This window comes from Humulus lupulus, chromosome 1, assembly GCF_963169125.1.
Source record: "Humulus lupulus chromosome 1, drHumLupu1.1, whole genome shotgun sequence".
NCBI lineage: Eukaryota > Viridiplantae > Streptophyta > Magnoliopsida > Rosales > Cannabaceae > Humulus > Humulus lupulus.
Window position 1 is genome coordinate 3,157,834 of NC_084793.1, and position 16,243 is coordinate 3,174,076.

The following is a 16,243-nucleotide window of genomic DNA, read 5'->3' on the forward strand; positions in this document are numbered from 1 at the left end:
GACTTAAGACTCCGTTTCAACTCCAATAGATTCATTTACCCATGATATCTCTTGGGGAAAAATATCGTATGAGATGAACATGAGGGTAAAACATTTCGGAGAAATTAGTGAAATCTCCAATTCACCAAAGGGGTACCCTTTTCAGAAATCCTCGATTTCTATATTTCAAATTCGATAAATTTTTTGATAGTGAATACAAAGGAATTTTCGAGAGTCATGGGCACAAAAGTTGTAGCCCTATGTCTTAGGCTTATTTGTATAAAATTTCGTGCAAATCTGAGGTGTGTAGAGGGTGATACCGTCAAAATACTGAGAGATGTATGAATATATGGAAAAAACTTGCGAAAATTGCCATTAAAAAGGGGAATTTTTTTTTTCAAATGTTGACTTAAGGCTCCGTTTCAAGTCCAATAGATTCATTTACCCATGAGATCTCTTGGGGAAATATATCGTACGAGTTGAACACGAGGGTAAAACATTTCAGAGAAATTAGTCAAATCTCCAATTCACCAAAGGGGTACCCCTTTTAGAAATCTTCGATTTCTCTAATACGAATTCGAGCAATGTTTTGAAAGTGAATACTAAGGAATATGCGATGCTCATGGGCACAAAATTTGTGGCCCTGTGTCTTAGGCTTCTATGTATAAAATTTCGTGCAAATTGAGGTGTGTAGAGGGTGATACAGTCAACATATTTAGAGATGTACGAATATATGGCAAAAACTTGCGAAAATTGCCATCAAAAAGGGAAAAAAATTTCAAATGTTGACTTAAGGCTCCGTTTCAAGTCCAATAGATTCATTTACCCATGAGATCTCTTGGGGAAAAATATCGAACGAGTTGAACACGAGGGTAAAACATTTCAGAGAAATTAGTGAAATCTCCAATTCACCAAAGGGGTACCCCTTTCAGAAATCCTCGATTTCTATATTTCAAATTCGAGAAATGTTTTGAAAGTGAATACTAAGGAATATGCGAGGGTCATGGGCACAAAAGTTATAGCCCTATGTCTTAGGCTTCTTTGTATCAAATTTCATGCAAATATGAGGTGTGTAGAGGGTAATACGGTCAAAATACTGATAGATGTACGAATATATGGCAAAAACTTGCGAAAATTGCCATCAAAAAGGGAAAAAAAAATTCAAATGTTGACTTAAGGCTCTGTTTCAACTCCAATAGATTCATTTACCCATGAGATCTCTTGGGGAAAAATATCGAACGAGTTGAACATGAGGGTAAAACATTTCGGAGAAATTAGTGAAATCTCCAATTCACCAAAGGGGTACCCCTTTCAGAAATCTTCGATTTCTATATTGCAAATTCGAGCAATGTTTTGAAAGTGAATACTAAGGAATATGCGAGGGTCATGGGCACAAAATTTGTTGCCCTATGTTTAGAATCTTAATTTCTTTCTAATTATATTAATATGACCAATATTATTATAATAATATTTAATATAAAATTAGATGTTTTATAAATTTAAATATTATAAAATATTATTTTAATAATAATATATAATACATAATTTTATAGATATATAAAAAATTGTTTCGGTTAAATTCAAATTCAAATTAAAAAAAATCTATGGAGTGACATCATCTGATATCGAAGTCGAATTAGACTCAAATGAGGATGAAATTAACTAGGGTTTTATTAAATATGTGACACCTATAAATACCTTTAATAAGTTGGAAGGAAAAAATAATTAAGTAGATGGGGATGATAATGATTCCCTCAACCGGAGCCATATGGTCTGCGTTGACGAGTATTACTGCGACAGCAGTGATAATTCAAACAATTTTCAATGAGATACGCCGTATAATTGAGCCTATTATACCGATGGACAAAATATTACAGCTGTTGGAGAGAGTAGTGTTTTATACTCAGTCGACAGAGATGATCCTAACCATCGATGAGTTCAATGATTTTTTGCATAATGAAATATTCATGGCGTCGGAGACTTTCTTGAGCACAAAAATCACACCCTCCTCGTGTCAAAACCTTAAGGTTTTTCAGAATACCAACTTAATAAAGAATAATGAAAACATCATATATATTAGCATGGAAAATGGCGAAAAGATCAGCGACGTGTTTGAGGGAATGGTGGTTATGTGGGAGTTCATCATCACAACGAGAACTACGAATAATAATCGAAGAGATGGGTCGGCAAGTGCACTAGCCAGACCAATTGAGAATCGATCGTTCAAGCTGAGTTTCAAAAAGAAGTTTATGGAGAAAGTGGTGAAAGGTTATCTCCCCTACATAATAGATAAAGCTAAAGCCATCAACGAAGAAAGAAAAGTAGTGCAGCTTTTCTCTAAATTAGGTGACTACCATTACTTAGATGGGAATCCATGGAGTTCCATCAACTTCGACCATCCATCCACATTCGTCACGCTGGCCATGGATGAGGGACTCAAGGAGGAACTCATCCATGATTTAGATAGGTTCCTGGATCAAAAACAATTTTATAAGAAAGTGGGCAAGGCTTGGAAGCGCGGCTACTTGCTCTACAGCCCTCCTGGTACTGGAAAATCAAGCTTGATTGCGGCCATGGCTAATCATCTCAAGTTTGATATATATGACTTGCAACTTTCGAATCTCCGTAAAGATTCCCATCTTAGGAACCTTGTTGCGTAAATTTAAGCAATTAAAATGTGCAAGTATACACAGTCGGCAACGAGTAATATAGTAGTAAGTGAGTATCGTCTCCACAGGGATTTCAAATTAAGCAAATGCAAAACCAACTTAATAGCAATTTAAAAGTAAAAGAAAAAGGAAATATGAGAATGAATATAATATGGATCTGAAATTAAATGGTTGCAATTGATTCTAATTAAAATATAGCTAAGATTTCAGAAGAATTTAATTCAGGCAAAATATATGTGAATAAGTAGATCTGGATGGCTATTTCCCCCTATGTTAATCTGCCCAATTGTTATAGCAATCGTTCAGCAATTATGCATAGAGTTAACAGATTTCACAATACGCCAGTAAGCTTTTTCCAAAACCCACTGATATAATTCCACAACTTAATTCAACACATTCCTATATTAAATCAGGTTGTAAAACACGCATTTAATCACCAAATCTCAGGTTATACAAGGTAGCAAAATATTCCTATTTCACTACTAAGAACTACCTAAACATGGCATTTTTCTTGCATCATTCAAGTTGATTCCACTAGATAGATTCTTTCCAAAATCAAATCTAGCTAGTTTAATTGTTAGTTATGGCCAGTAATCAACAATCATTAAACATTAATTTCACTTGAATGAACAAAGGCAAATTACTAAACTCATGCATTGCATTAATACTTCATCACATAGGATTCATAGCCACCCAAATCTCAAGGTGATTAGTTCATGTCTAAAATCAAGGTTACAAACCCAGGTAAAATTAATTCATCCATTGTAACACAGTTCACAGATTAGACAAATAAGTGTATACACTACAAAATGAGGAGTGTAGAAGAAAGAGATAGTAGCAAGTCTTGTGCTAAGTCCTCTTCCTAGCCGTGAGCTTCTTTCCTCTTCTGTGTATATCTCTCTGTTTTTCACTATTTTTCTCTGTACTCTCCTTCTGAATTTTCTGGTCAGATGATAAAAAATGGTCCTCTCCTTCTATTTCGGCTGTGTCTCTTCTTAGGGTACTTTCCCTTACCCTAATTAGAAAGCCCATTTCCATCTTTGGTCCATTTCTTCTTGCCACCTCAGCCAGTTGACTTCATTCATTAAAATGGGTGCCACATAGGCGCTGAGGTAATTACTTAAGTGCAGCTGGCTTTTGTCCACGTCATCCTTCTTTTCCCAGAATTACTACGAGTCTGGCCTACAGCATCCGAGCAGCAATGCTCCCTTTCTGTCCCCTTTGTCTTTTGATTCCTTTAATTTCCCTTAGTGCTTTGAAGGTTCCTTTCCTGAATGACAAAAACACACAAATTTACATAAATATTTATAATTACTAACAACAACTCACAGACTTTTAAATGGACTCACTACTTAAAACATAAAGGTAAAAGTTGAATAAATTTACAATTAACACACTTTCATTACTCTTTTCAACCTAAAAACAAGTTCAAAGATCATTCGAAATTTTTCCCATGTGGGACGCTAAATTCCACAAAAGTTGGAATGGCCCCTTGATTCTACATTGGACAATTTTCCACTTTTCAAAGGCAATTTTTGCAAGTTTATTCCTAATATTGATAATTCTTAGTATTTTGGTCGTATCTCCCTCTACACACCTCAAAATTGCACGTAATTTTATACATAGAAGCCTAAGACATACAATTTTTGTGCTCATAACCCTTGTAGTTTCCTTTGTCTTCATTATATCAAAATATTGCGTGAATTCATAATATAGAAATCAATTTTTTCTGAAAGGGATACCCCTTTGGTATATGTGAGATTTCACTAATTTCCTCGTAATGTATTAAACTCGTGTTCTACTCGTTCGAAAATTTTCCCCATGACATATCATGGCTAAATGCTTCTATTTGAGTTGAAATGGAGCTTAAATCCACATTTGACAATTTTCCACTTTTCAATGGCAATTTTCGCAAGTTTTTCCCAAAGATTTAGACAATTCTTAGTATGCTTGTCGTATCTCCCTCAACACACCTCGAAATATCACGAAATTCGGTACATAGTAGCCTAAGACATAAGGCTACAACTTTCATGCCCATAATCATCATAGTTTCATTCGTCTTCAATTTTAAAATATTGCACAAATTCATAATAAAGAAAAGGAATTTTTCTAAAAGGGGTACCCCTTTTGTAAATGTGAGATTTCACTAATTTTACTGTAATGTATTACACTCGTGTTCTACTTGTTCTAAACTTTCTCCATGAAACCTCATGGGTAAATGCTTATATTTGAGTCGAAATGAGGCCTTAAGTCCCCATTTGAAAATTTTCCACTTTGCAATGGCAATTTTCGCAAGCTTTTTCCTAATATTCAGACATCTCTCAATCTTTTGGTTGTATCTCCCTCTTCGCACCTCAAAATTACACGAAATATTATTCATAGAACCCTAAGGCGTTAGGGCTTCAACTTTCGTGCCCATAACCCTCGTAGTTTCCTTCATCTTCATTTTCAAAATATTGCTCGAATTCATAATGTAGAAATCAAAATTTTCTAAAAGGGGTACCCCTTTGGTAAATGTGAGAGTTCACTAATTTTGCCGAAATGTATTACATTCGTGTTCTACTCGTTTAAAAAATTACCCCAAGACATATCATGGCTAAATGCTTCTATTTGAGTTGAAATGGATCCTTAAGTCCCTATTTGAACATTTTCCACTTTTCAATGGCAATTTTTGTAAGTTTTTCCCTAATATTCAGACATCTCTCAGTATTTTGGATGTATCTCCCTCTACACACCTCAAAATCGCACGAAATTGTATACATAGAAGCCTAAGAAATAGGGCTAAAACTTTCATGCCCATTATCCTCCTAGTTTCCTTAGTCTTCAATGTCAAAATATTGCTCGTATTCATAATATAAAAATCGAATTTCTCTTAAAGGGGTACCCTTTTGGTAAATGTGAGATTTCGCTAATTTCGACGTAATGTATTACACTCGTGTTTTACTCATTCAAAAATTTTCCCCATGACATCTCATGGCTAAATACTTCTTTTTTAGTTGAAACAGAGCTTTAAGTACACATTTGGCAATTTTATACTATTCAATGGAAATTTTTGCAAGTTTTTCCCGAACATTCAGGCCATTCTCAGTATTTTGGTCATATCTCCCTCTACACACCTCGACATTGCACAAAATTTTATAAATAGAAGCCTATGACATAGGGCTACAACTTTTGTGCCAATTACCCTTGTAGTTTCCTTAGTCTCCATTTTCAAAATACTTTTCGAATTCGTATTATAGAATTCTAATTTTTCTTAAAAAGAAGTACCCCTTTGGTGAATTATAGATTTCACTAATTTCACTGTAATGTATTACACTCGTGTTCTACTCGTTCGAATTTTTTCCCTGTGAAATCTCATGGGTAACTGCTTCTATTTGAGTTGAAACGGAGCCTTAAGTCCCCATTTGAAACTTTTCCACATTTCAATGGCAATTTTTGCAAGTTTTTCCCTAATATTAAGACTATTCTTAGTATTTTAGACATATCTCCCGCTACACACCTCGAAATTCCACGAAATTTTATACATAGAATTCTAAGACATAGAGCTCCAACTTCCATGCCCATAATTCATTTTCAAAATATTGCTCGAATTTATAATATAGAAATTGAATTTTTCTGAAAGGGGTACCCTTTTGGTAAATGTGAGAGGTCACTAATTTCGCTGTAATGTATTACACACTTGTTTTACTCGTTCAAAATTTTTCCCCATGACATCTCAAGCCTAATACTTCTATTTGAGTTGAAATGGAGATCTAAGTCCACATTTGGCAAGTTTCCACTATTCAATGGTAATTTTTGCAAGTTTTTCCCTAATATTTAGACAATTCTCAGTATTTTGGTTGTATCTCCCTCTACACACCTCGAAATTTCACGAAATTTTATCCATATAACCCCAAAACATAAGGCTACAACTTTTGTGCCCATAACCCTCGTAGTTTCCTTCGTCTTCATTTTCAAAATATTGCTAGAATTCATAATATAGAAATCAATTTTTTCTGAAAGAGTACCCCTTTGTTAAATTGCAGATTTCACTAATTTCGTCGTATCGTATTACACTTGTGTTCTACTCGTTCAAAAAATTTCTCCATTAAATCTCATGGGTAAATGCTTCTATTTGAGTTGAAACAAATCCTTAAGCCACCATTTGACAATTTTCCACAATTCAATGGCAATTTTCGCAAGCATTTCCCTAATATTCAAACATATCTTTTAGTTGTATCTCCTTCTACATATCTCGAAATTGCATGAAATTTTATACATAGATCACTAAGACATAGGGCTACAACTTTTGTGCCCATAACCCTTGTAGTTTCCTTTGTCTTCATTTTCAAAATATTGCTCGAATTCATCATATAGAAATCAAAATTTTCTAAATGGGGTACCCCTTTGGTAAATGTGAGAGTTCAATAATTTCACTGTAAAGTATTACACTCGTGCTCTACTCATTCAAAAAAAATCCCACGACATCTCATGGCTTAAAACTTCTATTTGAGTTGAAATGGAGCCTTAAGTTCACATTTGGTAATTTCCACTATTCAATTGCAATTTTCACAAGTTTTTCCCTAATATTCAGACAATTCTCAGTATTTATTCGTATCTCCGTCTACACACCTCGAAATTACACGAAATTTTATAAATAGAAGGTTGTGACATAGGGCTACAACTTTTGTGCCCATTACCCTCGTAGTTTCCTTAGTCTTCATTTACAAAATACTACTCAAATTCATAATATAGAAATCGAACTTTTCATAAAGGGATACCCCTTTGGTAAATGTGAGATTTCACTAACTTTGTCATAATATACATCTCTCGTAATGTACTTCGCCATAATGTACAAGTTTTTTTCCTAATATTTAGACATCTCTCAATATTCTGGTGGTATCTCTCTCTTCACACCTTGAAATTGTACGAAATATTATACATAGAACCCTAAGGCATAGGGCTACAACTTTCGTGCCCACAACCCTCGTAGCTTCCTTCATCTTCATTTTAAAAATATTGCTCGAATTCATAATGTAGAAGTCAAAATTTTCTCAAAGGGGTACCCCTTTGGAAAATGTGAGAGTTCACTAATTTCGCCGAAATATATTACACTCGTATTCTACTCGTTCGAAATTTTTTCCCATGAAATCTCATGGGTAAATGCTTCTATTTAAGTTGAAATAGAGCCTTAAGCCCCCATTTAAAAAAATTCCACATTTCAATGGCAATTTTCACAAGCTTTTTCCTAATATGTAGAATCTCTCATTATTTTGGTCGTATCTCCCTCTACACACCTCGAAATTCCACAAAATTTTATACATACAACCCTAAGACATAGGGCTTCAACTTTCGTGCCCATAACCCTCGTAGTTTCCTTCATCTTAATTTTCAAAATATTGCTCGAATTCATTATATAAAAATTAAGTTTTTCTGAAAGGGACACCCCTTTCGTAATTGTGAGAGTTCACTAATTATGTCGTAATGTATTACACTCGTGTTCTACTCATTCAAAAAATTTCCCCATGAAATCTCTTGGGTAAATGCTTCTATTTGAGTTGAAACGGAGCCTTAAGTCCCCATTTAAAAAATTTCCACATTTCAATGGAAATTTTTGCAAGCTTTTCCCTAATATTCAGAATCTCTCATTATTTTGGTCATATCTCCCTCTACACACCTTGAAATTGCAATAAATTGTATACATAGAAGCCTAAGACATAGGTCTACAACTTTCATGCCCATTACCATTGCATTTTTCTTCGTCTTCATTGTCAAAATATTGCTCGAATTCATAAAATAGAAATTGAATTTTTCTGAAAGAATACCCCTTTGGTAAATTTGAGATTTCACTAATTTTCGGTGTAATGTATTACACTCGTGTTCTACTAGTTCGATATTTTCCCCATGACTTCTCGTGGGTAAATGATTCTATTTGAGTTGAAACGGAGCTTTAAGTCCACATTTGAAAATTTTCCACTTTTTAATGGTGATTTTCGCAAGTTTTTCCCTTATATTCAGAAATCTCTCAGTATTTTGGTCGTATGTCCCTCTACACACCTCGAAATTGCATGAAATTTTATACATAGAAGCCTAAGATATTGGTCTACTACTTTCGTTCTCATTACCCTCGTAGTTTCCTTAGTCTTCATTTTCAAAATATTGTTCGAATTCATAATATATCATTCGAATTTTTGTGAAAGGGGTACCCCTTTGGTAAATTCGAGATTTCATTAATTTCGACGTAATGTATGACACTCGTGTTCTACTCATTCGATATTTTTCCGCATGACTTCTCGTGGGTAAATGATTCTATTTGAGTTGAAACGGGGCCTTAAGTCTACATTTGAAAATTTTCCACATTTCAATGGATACTTTCGCATATTTTTCCCTACAATTCGGACATCTCTCTGTATTTGTGTCGTATCTCCCTCTACACACCTCAAAATTGTACAAAATTGTATACATAGAAGCCTAAGACATAAGACTATAACTAGTGATGCACACGGGCCGAGGAATTGGCGGGGAGTGGTTCCCCCCGCCCCCGTCCCCATTTATATTTCTAATCCCCGTCCCCGCCCTATCCCCGCTTATTCCTCGTCGGGGACAGGGTGGGGAATCCCCTATTGGGGCGAGGAATCCATTTATTTAAAAAATAAATTTTAAAATAAAAATCGTAAATTATATGTAAATAAAAATATTGCATAATATTTATTATTTAAAATATTAAACACTATCCTAAATAAAATTTAAAATATTATAAAATTTATTACTATACTACAAAAACACCTAAAAAATATATAAAATACATATAAAATGTTACAGAAATATATAAAAAATTAAACGCGGCCCCATCGGGGCAGGGAGTGCTGTCCTCGTCCCCGCCCCATTTAACATTCAAGGGTTGAAAGTTATCCCCCTCCCCGCCTCCCCACGGGGCCCCATTCTCATGGGAAAAATGTACATCCCTAGCTACAACTTTTGTGTCCATTACCCTCGTATTTTCCTTAGTCTTCATTTTCAAAATATTTCTCGATTTCATAATATAGAAATCGAATTTTTCTGAAAGTGGTACCCCTTTGGTAAATTTGTGATTTCACTTATTTCGCTGGAATGTATTACATTCGTCTTCCACTCGTTTGATATATTTCCCATGACATGTCATGGGTAAATAATAATTGATAAAACCATGTCAAATTCAATGTATAAACATTAATAAACGAAAATGACATAAATGTATCGCTGCAATGTATATCTCTATATAATTTGAAAATATATAAATTTATTTATATCATTTGATTTATTTTATCATGAGTATTTTGAATGTATAAGATATCGTATATAAATATATTTAATATTAGAGAAATGCTAAATATTTGGTACTCTATACTTAGATTTAATAAATAAAATTTTATTAATATGAGCAAACTCCTATCAATTATATGTAATTAAGTAATTAAATTTGAATTTGGAACTCATACAATTAAAACAAGTTTGATTAAATTGAAAAAAATTATTAATTAAATTTGAGTTTATAGTACAAAATATGTCACATTTTAAAATATAAGATACCAAATATGTACGATTTCAAATTATAGAGTACAAAATAAGTATTATTGTAAATATAATATACTAAAATGATACTTTACAAATCTGAATCGTTACCGACCCATGTGTAAATCTAATTAAGTCCGAAAAAATGGTATAATAAATATATGAAAATTTCTCAAACAAGAGTTGATATTATTGGACCAACAAACAAAGTAAACCAGGCAGACATAGCAGCGTCTTCTTCTTCTTTGGCTAAGCTTGAATATGCAAGAAACAAATATATCGACCTCCTCTCCTCTCATTTGTATATTTATATATATACATAGTAATATAACCATTTCAAATACTTTTTTTTTTAGCAAGTAATGTTTTAAGAAAAATCTTCATTACCAAACGCATACAGTTTTATTTTAATGACGTTCTTCTAAGGAAATAGTTGAATCTCATTTTTAATCAAAATTGTCGTTTATGAGAATTTTGTCGTTTTTAAATAATATAGTCGTTTTTACAATTTTTGTCGTTTTCATTACATTGTCGTTTTATGAAACTTTGTCGTTTTTATAAGAAGTTGTCGTTTCCCATAATACTGTATTTTTTAAAGGGAAATTTCGTTTATATATATATAAAAAAAAAAAATACTGTTATCGTTTTACAGAATATTGTCGTTTTTAAGATAATTGTCGTTTTTAAGAGAATTGTCGATTTTACGATACTCCTTAAATAATATATAAAAAACTTGCAGACGAATTCTGTTGGGGCTGAGTTGGGCTGGGCAGCCCAATATTTTTATTGGACCAAGTGACGAACCAACAAATCTTGAATATTCGAGAAAGAAAGAAATAGAGATTGGATTATGCAAAGCTTTAATCCACAATTTGCTCAACTGAGCTGACCCCTCTTCCTTCGTCTCCTTCGCTACCATCGAAGATTGAATCTGCAAGAAATAATCTCCACAGGAGTATCTCGACGCCTTTCTCATATTTCTCACTCAGACATGGCTGCGAATTTCTGGACCTCCTCTCATTTGTATGCTTCCAATGACTCAACTCTCCACATAAACATATATATATATTTATGTATGTATGTATATATTATATTTCCTTAAAAATAAATTTCAAATTCATGCAGTAAACAGCTTTTGGATCAGGAAGAGGTGGATGTGGTGCACCCACTGGACAAGGAGAAAGGCATCACTGTTGAAGACTTGAAGCTCATCAAAATGGAAATGGCCAATTGTATGAAACATTCACTAATTTTTTCTTACAACTTTTTTGCAGTTTATGTTGAGCTTTTTCTTTTTTTAACTTTGGGGGTTTTTTCTTCTTAATTACAATATATGGTGCTGAATTTTAAGTTTATTGTAAATTTTCTTTGTTCTTTGAGTAAAGACACTGTTCTATTTCTCTAGTTTAACCTAGAATCACATGGCAATGTTTATTTATTGCCCTGATCATGTGAAAGTTTCTAACTAATGGGAAAGTGTTAAAAATTCAAGCTTCGTAACTACCCCGCATGAAGGAAATCTTCAAATTTAAACCCTCAACTTTATAAGAATAGACATACAGTTTTAGTTGGTAGACTTAATTTTGTTTTGTTATCTTAAAATTTTTTTCTTTTCCAGATATATGGAGATTGGCTACGCAAGTGAAAGTGAGACAGAGGTTTGGAATTAAATCTGTGATTTGTAGTTTTTTTGCTTCATAATCTGACAAAATAACCATGTTAATGGTTTTTATTAAAAAAAACACCACTTTAAAGTTGCAAGTTTGAGCTATGGACATTAGTATGTTTATACAGGCTTGGTTAAATCAAAGTGCAACAATCATATCTAATGCGTTAGGACTTTTATTATTCTATAGAGCTTCCTCAAAGCAGGATAATTTGAAGTCTTTTCTTCACCTTAACTTTATTGGTGTTGTTAAAAATTTCATTTTTTCTTTCACCAATTTATCTGACTTCCAAATTTACTGTCTTTAATTTTTCCAGGATTGTAGCTACTGCTGTTACATATATGAGACGTGTGTATATCAGGTACTTTGGATGAAAAAATGCTTTGTGTTATGAATCTTTGTTGATTTTTCTTTGATTGCAGAAGAATAATATGATAGGAAGGAGTTTTCTACATAAACTTTTCACTTTCCATGCTTAGATTACTAAGTTATCCCTACTACTATTACAAAGATGAGCCTGAAATACATAATATGACATAGTTAGTTATTTGATCGGATCCCCCAAATGTACAATAGCCATAAGAAGCTTAGTAAATCTAACACTTGGAAATGTATCACATCTAACTCCAGATACTTCTGTTTTTTGATTTCAGAAAGAGTATGATTGAATATGATCCACGTCTTGTAGCTCCAACCTGTTTGTACCTCGCGTCAAAAGTAGAAGAAAGTATAGTGCAGGCCCGACTTCTTGTATTTTACATCAAAAAGCAATGTAAACTCTTGTTACTGATCATGTGATTTAATTTTTTCGTATAGTTATTGTTGACATTCAGTTTAAACTCTGAAGTGCTGAAAATACCTCTTTAATCTTATAGCCTCAGATGAAAAGTACAGATATGAAATCAAGGATATACTTGAAATGGAAATGAAGATTTTAGAAGCTATTAACTACTATCTGGTTGTATTTCATCCTTATCGTTCATTGTCTCAGTAAGTATGGTGTCTTATTTAACTTAGATGACTTGCATTAGCATGTTCTTTCAACTTTATTTTGATCAAACAGTGGCATAGTTAAAATGTCTTTCGTTTCCTTCAATGATTTTTTGCTGTAGACCATAAAATGTCTTTATTTTAACTTGCAATAATTTTTTCTGTAGATATCAGTTATATCAAAATCTCAATTATTTTTCATTGTTGTTTATCAAATATATAATATGTTCATTGTTAACCCAACTAAGATGGACACAGATATACATACATTTTTCACTTTACTCGTGCACAATTTTTGTTTTAAACTTAAATTGCAATTGTGGTCCCACAAGTTTCAAGTGGGAACAGATTGTCCATTAATCTTTAATTTATGAATTTTCAAGACCATATGTTGTTATAGACTAGACCAGATCTTACATTCTCTACAAGGCATAAAATCTAACGAGGGATTTAACCTTTTCATTGGCAGGCTTCTTCAAGATGCAGGACTGAATGATATAAACATGACTCAGTTAACTTGGTAAAATCCAATCTACTGATTTGTTTTCTTTTAAATTGTGTGTTTTAGAGGAGTTGAATTTTCTATTATCATCTTATTCTTGTGTTTATACAGCAGAAACTTAATATGGGTCTTTACTTTTTAATAAGAGCAGGGGACTTGTCAATGACACATACAAGATGGACCTTATACTCGTTCATCCCCCACATCTTATTGCTTTAGCTTGCATATATATTGCTAGTGTGTACAGAGACAAGGATACAACTTCATGGTTTGAAGAGCTTCGCGTGGATATGAATGTGGTTAGACCAAGTTTATTTCTCTAATGTTTTTTTTATACATATTTTAATGAAGTCTTTATCGTGCCAAAAAAAAAAGAAGGAAACCATGGAACAACATCAGTTACTTCATCAGAACCCATCATTATGCTAATTGCATATGCAATCTTGTTAACCTTGAAAGTAATTATGTGTATGATTTTGCAGGTGAAAAATATATCTATGGAGATATTAGATTTCTATGAAAACTACAAAACTATTGCTGAGGAGAGGAGGGTTGGTGCATCCCTAGCCAAACTTGCTTCGAAACCATAGATGCTGGCCACTACTGCCTCTTGCCAAGAAGTAAAGTACTTGTGTTATTTGCAACCACCAAGGTCGCTTTCTGAGTCATTATTGGATACGAAGTAAAATCGTGATCATGAAGAAAAATGATAAGTATAAGCCAAGCCAAGCTATATTGTGTAAATCTGCTCTTTCTCTAGGCTTATTCCTATTAGAGCAAGCCTATTAGTCCCAAATCATTTAGCTTCAAATCAAATGTACCTCCACATTGTGACAGTCACTGGTTATTGGGGGAGTCAGTATTGCAACATTTCCCCTAATAATTTTATCAAGTGTCACTATAATATATTTAATATGTTGTATTTAATTAAACCTTATTTCAGTTGCTGGTTGTCCTATTTAGTAATTTTGATGTTAGTATGAAAATTGAACCACAATGATTTCTCAATGAAAGATTGTTACATATCTTAGAAATCCCATCATGGGGGTCAATTTTGCAAATTCAAAGGAATATGGCAGTGATCTTAACAAAGTAAAAAAAAAATTAGGATACAGGGAGAATCTAGAATGAGCTCCTGGAAAATTATTCAAAAAAACTCCCAAAAGAACTCTTCTTCTTCTTTCAACTTGGATAAGATATCATTCCTCACTTTTTCCCCTTCTTAGCTTGTTTCTTCTCTGTCACAAACACCACCAACAACAGAGCAAAACTTTAGTACATCAAACTATTTAAGAAAAGCCAAAACAATGGAAAGTGGTGTTAAGAAGAAGGTTACCCAGTTTTCTCTTAGCTTCTGATTTTGCAAAGAAGTCCCTCCACTCATCAGTTAGCACAAAAATAGGCTCATCATCCTCTTCCTCTTCCTCTTCCTCTTCTAACCCATAATCCTCTTGCTCCTGTAATACCCTGTTCATAATCCAAAATGGTAATAACTCAATCTCAAGTGAGTTCATATTCCTACAATTCGAGAATGCAACAATACTAAACCTATGGAGAGTTCTTACCGAGGAGCAGAATCGACGGGTCCTCCATTTTCAGAAGCTTCCAATGTATGATTATTGGGGAAAGCAGGGGAACCAAAAGGTTCTAGGGTTTGGGGTAAAGATGCAAAATTTGGGATTACACGACGGTGGCAGTGGTGGTGGTGGTGGTGGTGGTGATGATGATGATGATGATGATGATGATGATGATGATGATGATGGGGGAAAAAGAATGATTGACAATGGTGATGATTATTGTGGAGATGGTGGTGGTGATGGTGGTGGTGGGGATTAGGGCATGGTTTGATTTCGCATTTGGGATCCATGGACGCGGCTAGCTGAACCTGGGCTCTGCTCTGGGCTCGTGTTCGACGTCAATTTTGTTTATTCCACATCATAATTTTTTTTTTTTTGACAAATTGTTTTCCACGTCATAAATTAAATGTATAATTATATAAGCATCTATATCTCACCTCGCAAAGAAAAATAATATTTTGATTGATTTAATGTAGATAATATTAATATTTATATATAAAAAACACATGGAGGAAAAAATATATGCTGTTTTTGTGAATATTCGGAAAAACTAGATGCCGTTTCTTTTTGTCAAATAAAACCATTTTTATATATATATTTATGTTTTAGATCTTAACAAAATTTGTCAATTAATTCTTAATCAAACATTTGTTTGTTTCAAATCTCTGATCATATACACTAATCATTATAAACATTTGTTTGTTTCAAATCTATGATCATTTACACTAATTATTATGGAGGTTGATTCCATAGTTTTAAAACAGTACTTGGTTTCTAAGTTTTACTATTTGAATTACTCAGGTTTCTAAATTTGTTTTAGCAATTAGATCCCAATTTTTATATTTTTGCTTAAATAAGTTCTAAATGATATATTTTATTAAATAAAACCTACTTTATAAAGAAAAATAAGATTTTTAACCAAAAAAAAAATGTAATACCTATTTAATTTTAATCAAATTAATTTTTATAAGTATTTAATTTATTAAAAATACTTTTATTCATAATATTATTTTTTTCTCCATACACATACTTCCATTAAACTAGACATTTGTTTTAGTGAAAATTATACCCTAAACTCATTATTAGAATGGAAATTCAGTTTTTACCCAAATTTTAAAATATTTAAATTTGTACCTATTTTTATAATCAAACTACCCAGTTTACCCTTTGTCAGCTTTGGCATAGACATCAGCAACAGCTCTTATCTATAAGGGTAGTTTAAGAAATCACATCACAAAGATGGGTAAAAACTAACTAAATATGTTTTATGGATAGTTATGGTTAATTAATACAAAAAATGGGCAACTATCAACTTATCCCCATTTGTTT

General features: G+C 32.9%; 3 protein-coding genes across 3 annotated transcripts; 2 read left to right on the top strand and 1 right to left on the bottom strand.

Moving 5' to 3' along the window:
* Positions 1-1,712: 1,712 nt before the first annotated feature.
* Positions 1,713-2,639, top strand: LOC133812975 (AAA-ATPase At5g17760-like). Its single transcript, XM_062246828.1, has one exon. It carries the CDS (start codon positions 1,713-1,715, stop codon positions 2,637-2,639), a length of 927 nt encoding a protein of 308 aa, XP_062102812.1.
* Positions 2,640-10,996: 8,357 nt separating this feature from the next.
* LOC133782305 (cyclin-C1-1-like) lies at positions 10,997-14,282 on the top strand. The gene is made up of 9 exons (XM_062221559.1): positions 10,997-11,201; positions 11,304-11,410; positions 11,797-11,836; positions 12,162-12,206; positions 12,499-12,617; positions 12,721-12,835; positions 13,305-13,355; positions 13,489-13,636; positions 13,820-14,282. The coding sequence occupies exons 1-9, from the start codon at positions 11,170-11,172 to the stop codon at positions 13,925-13,927; spliced, it is 765 nt and encodes a 254-aa protein (XP_062077543.1). The 5' UTR covers positions 10,997-11,169; the 3' UTR covers positions 13,928-14,282.
* A 78-nt stretch (positions 14,283-14,360) lies between these two features.
* LOC133782313 (uncharacterized) lies at positions 14,361-15,339 on the bottom strand. Its single transcript, XM_062221570.1, has 3 exons — positions 14,903-15,339; positions 14,674-14,804; positions 14,361-14,575 (listed from the first exon to the last, which is right to left on the bottom strand). Exons 1-3 carry the CDS (start codon positions 15,202-15,204, stop codon positions 14,544-14,546), a joined length of 465 nt encoding a protein of 154 aa, XP_062077554.1. The 5' UTR covers positions 15,205-15,339; the 3' UTR covers positions 14,361-14,543.
* Between the last annotated feature and the right edge of the window lie 904 nt (positions 15,340-16,243).

Bases quoted from the DNA above. Each gene is read 5' to 3' on its own strand.
- LOC133782305 (XM_062221559.1), top strand. From the start codon at position 11,170: ATGGCTGCGAATTTCTGGACCTCCTCTCATTT. The intron at 11,202-11,303 runs GTATGCTTCCAA...AAATTCATGCAG, and splicing joins TTCTGGACCTCCTCTCATTT to TAAACAGCTTTTGGATCAGG. The intron at 11,837-12,161 runs GTTTGGAATTAA...TAATTTTTCCAG, and splicing joins CAAGTGAAAGTGAGACAGAG to GATTGTAGCTACTGCTGTTA.
- LOC133812975 (XM_062246828.1), top strand. From the start codon at position 1,713: ATGGGGATGATAATGATTCCCTCAACCGGAGCCATATGGTCTGCGTTG.
- LOC133782313 (XM_062221570.1), bottom strand. From the start codon at position 15,204: ATGGATCCCAAATGCGAAATCAAACCATGCCCTAATCCCCACCACCAC. The intron at 14,805-14,902 runs GTAAGAACTCTC...GATTATGAACAG, and splicing joins CCCGTCGATTCTGCTCCTCG to GGTATTACAGGAGCAAGAGG. The intron at 14,576-14,673 runs GTAACCTTCTTC...TGTTTGTGACAG, and splicing joins AGAAGCTAAGAGAAAACTGG to AGAAGAAACAAGCTAAGAAG.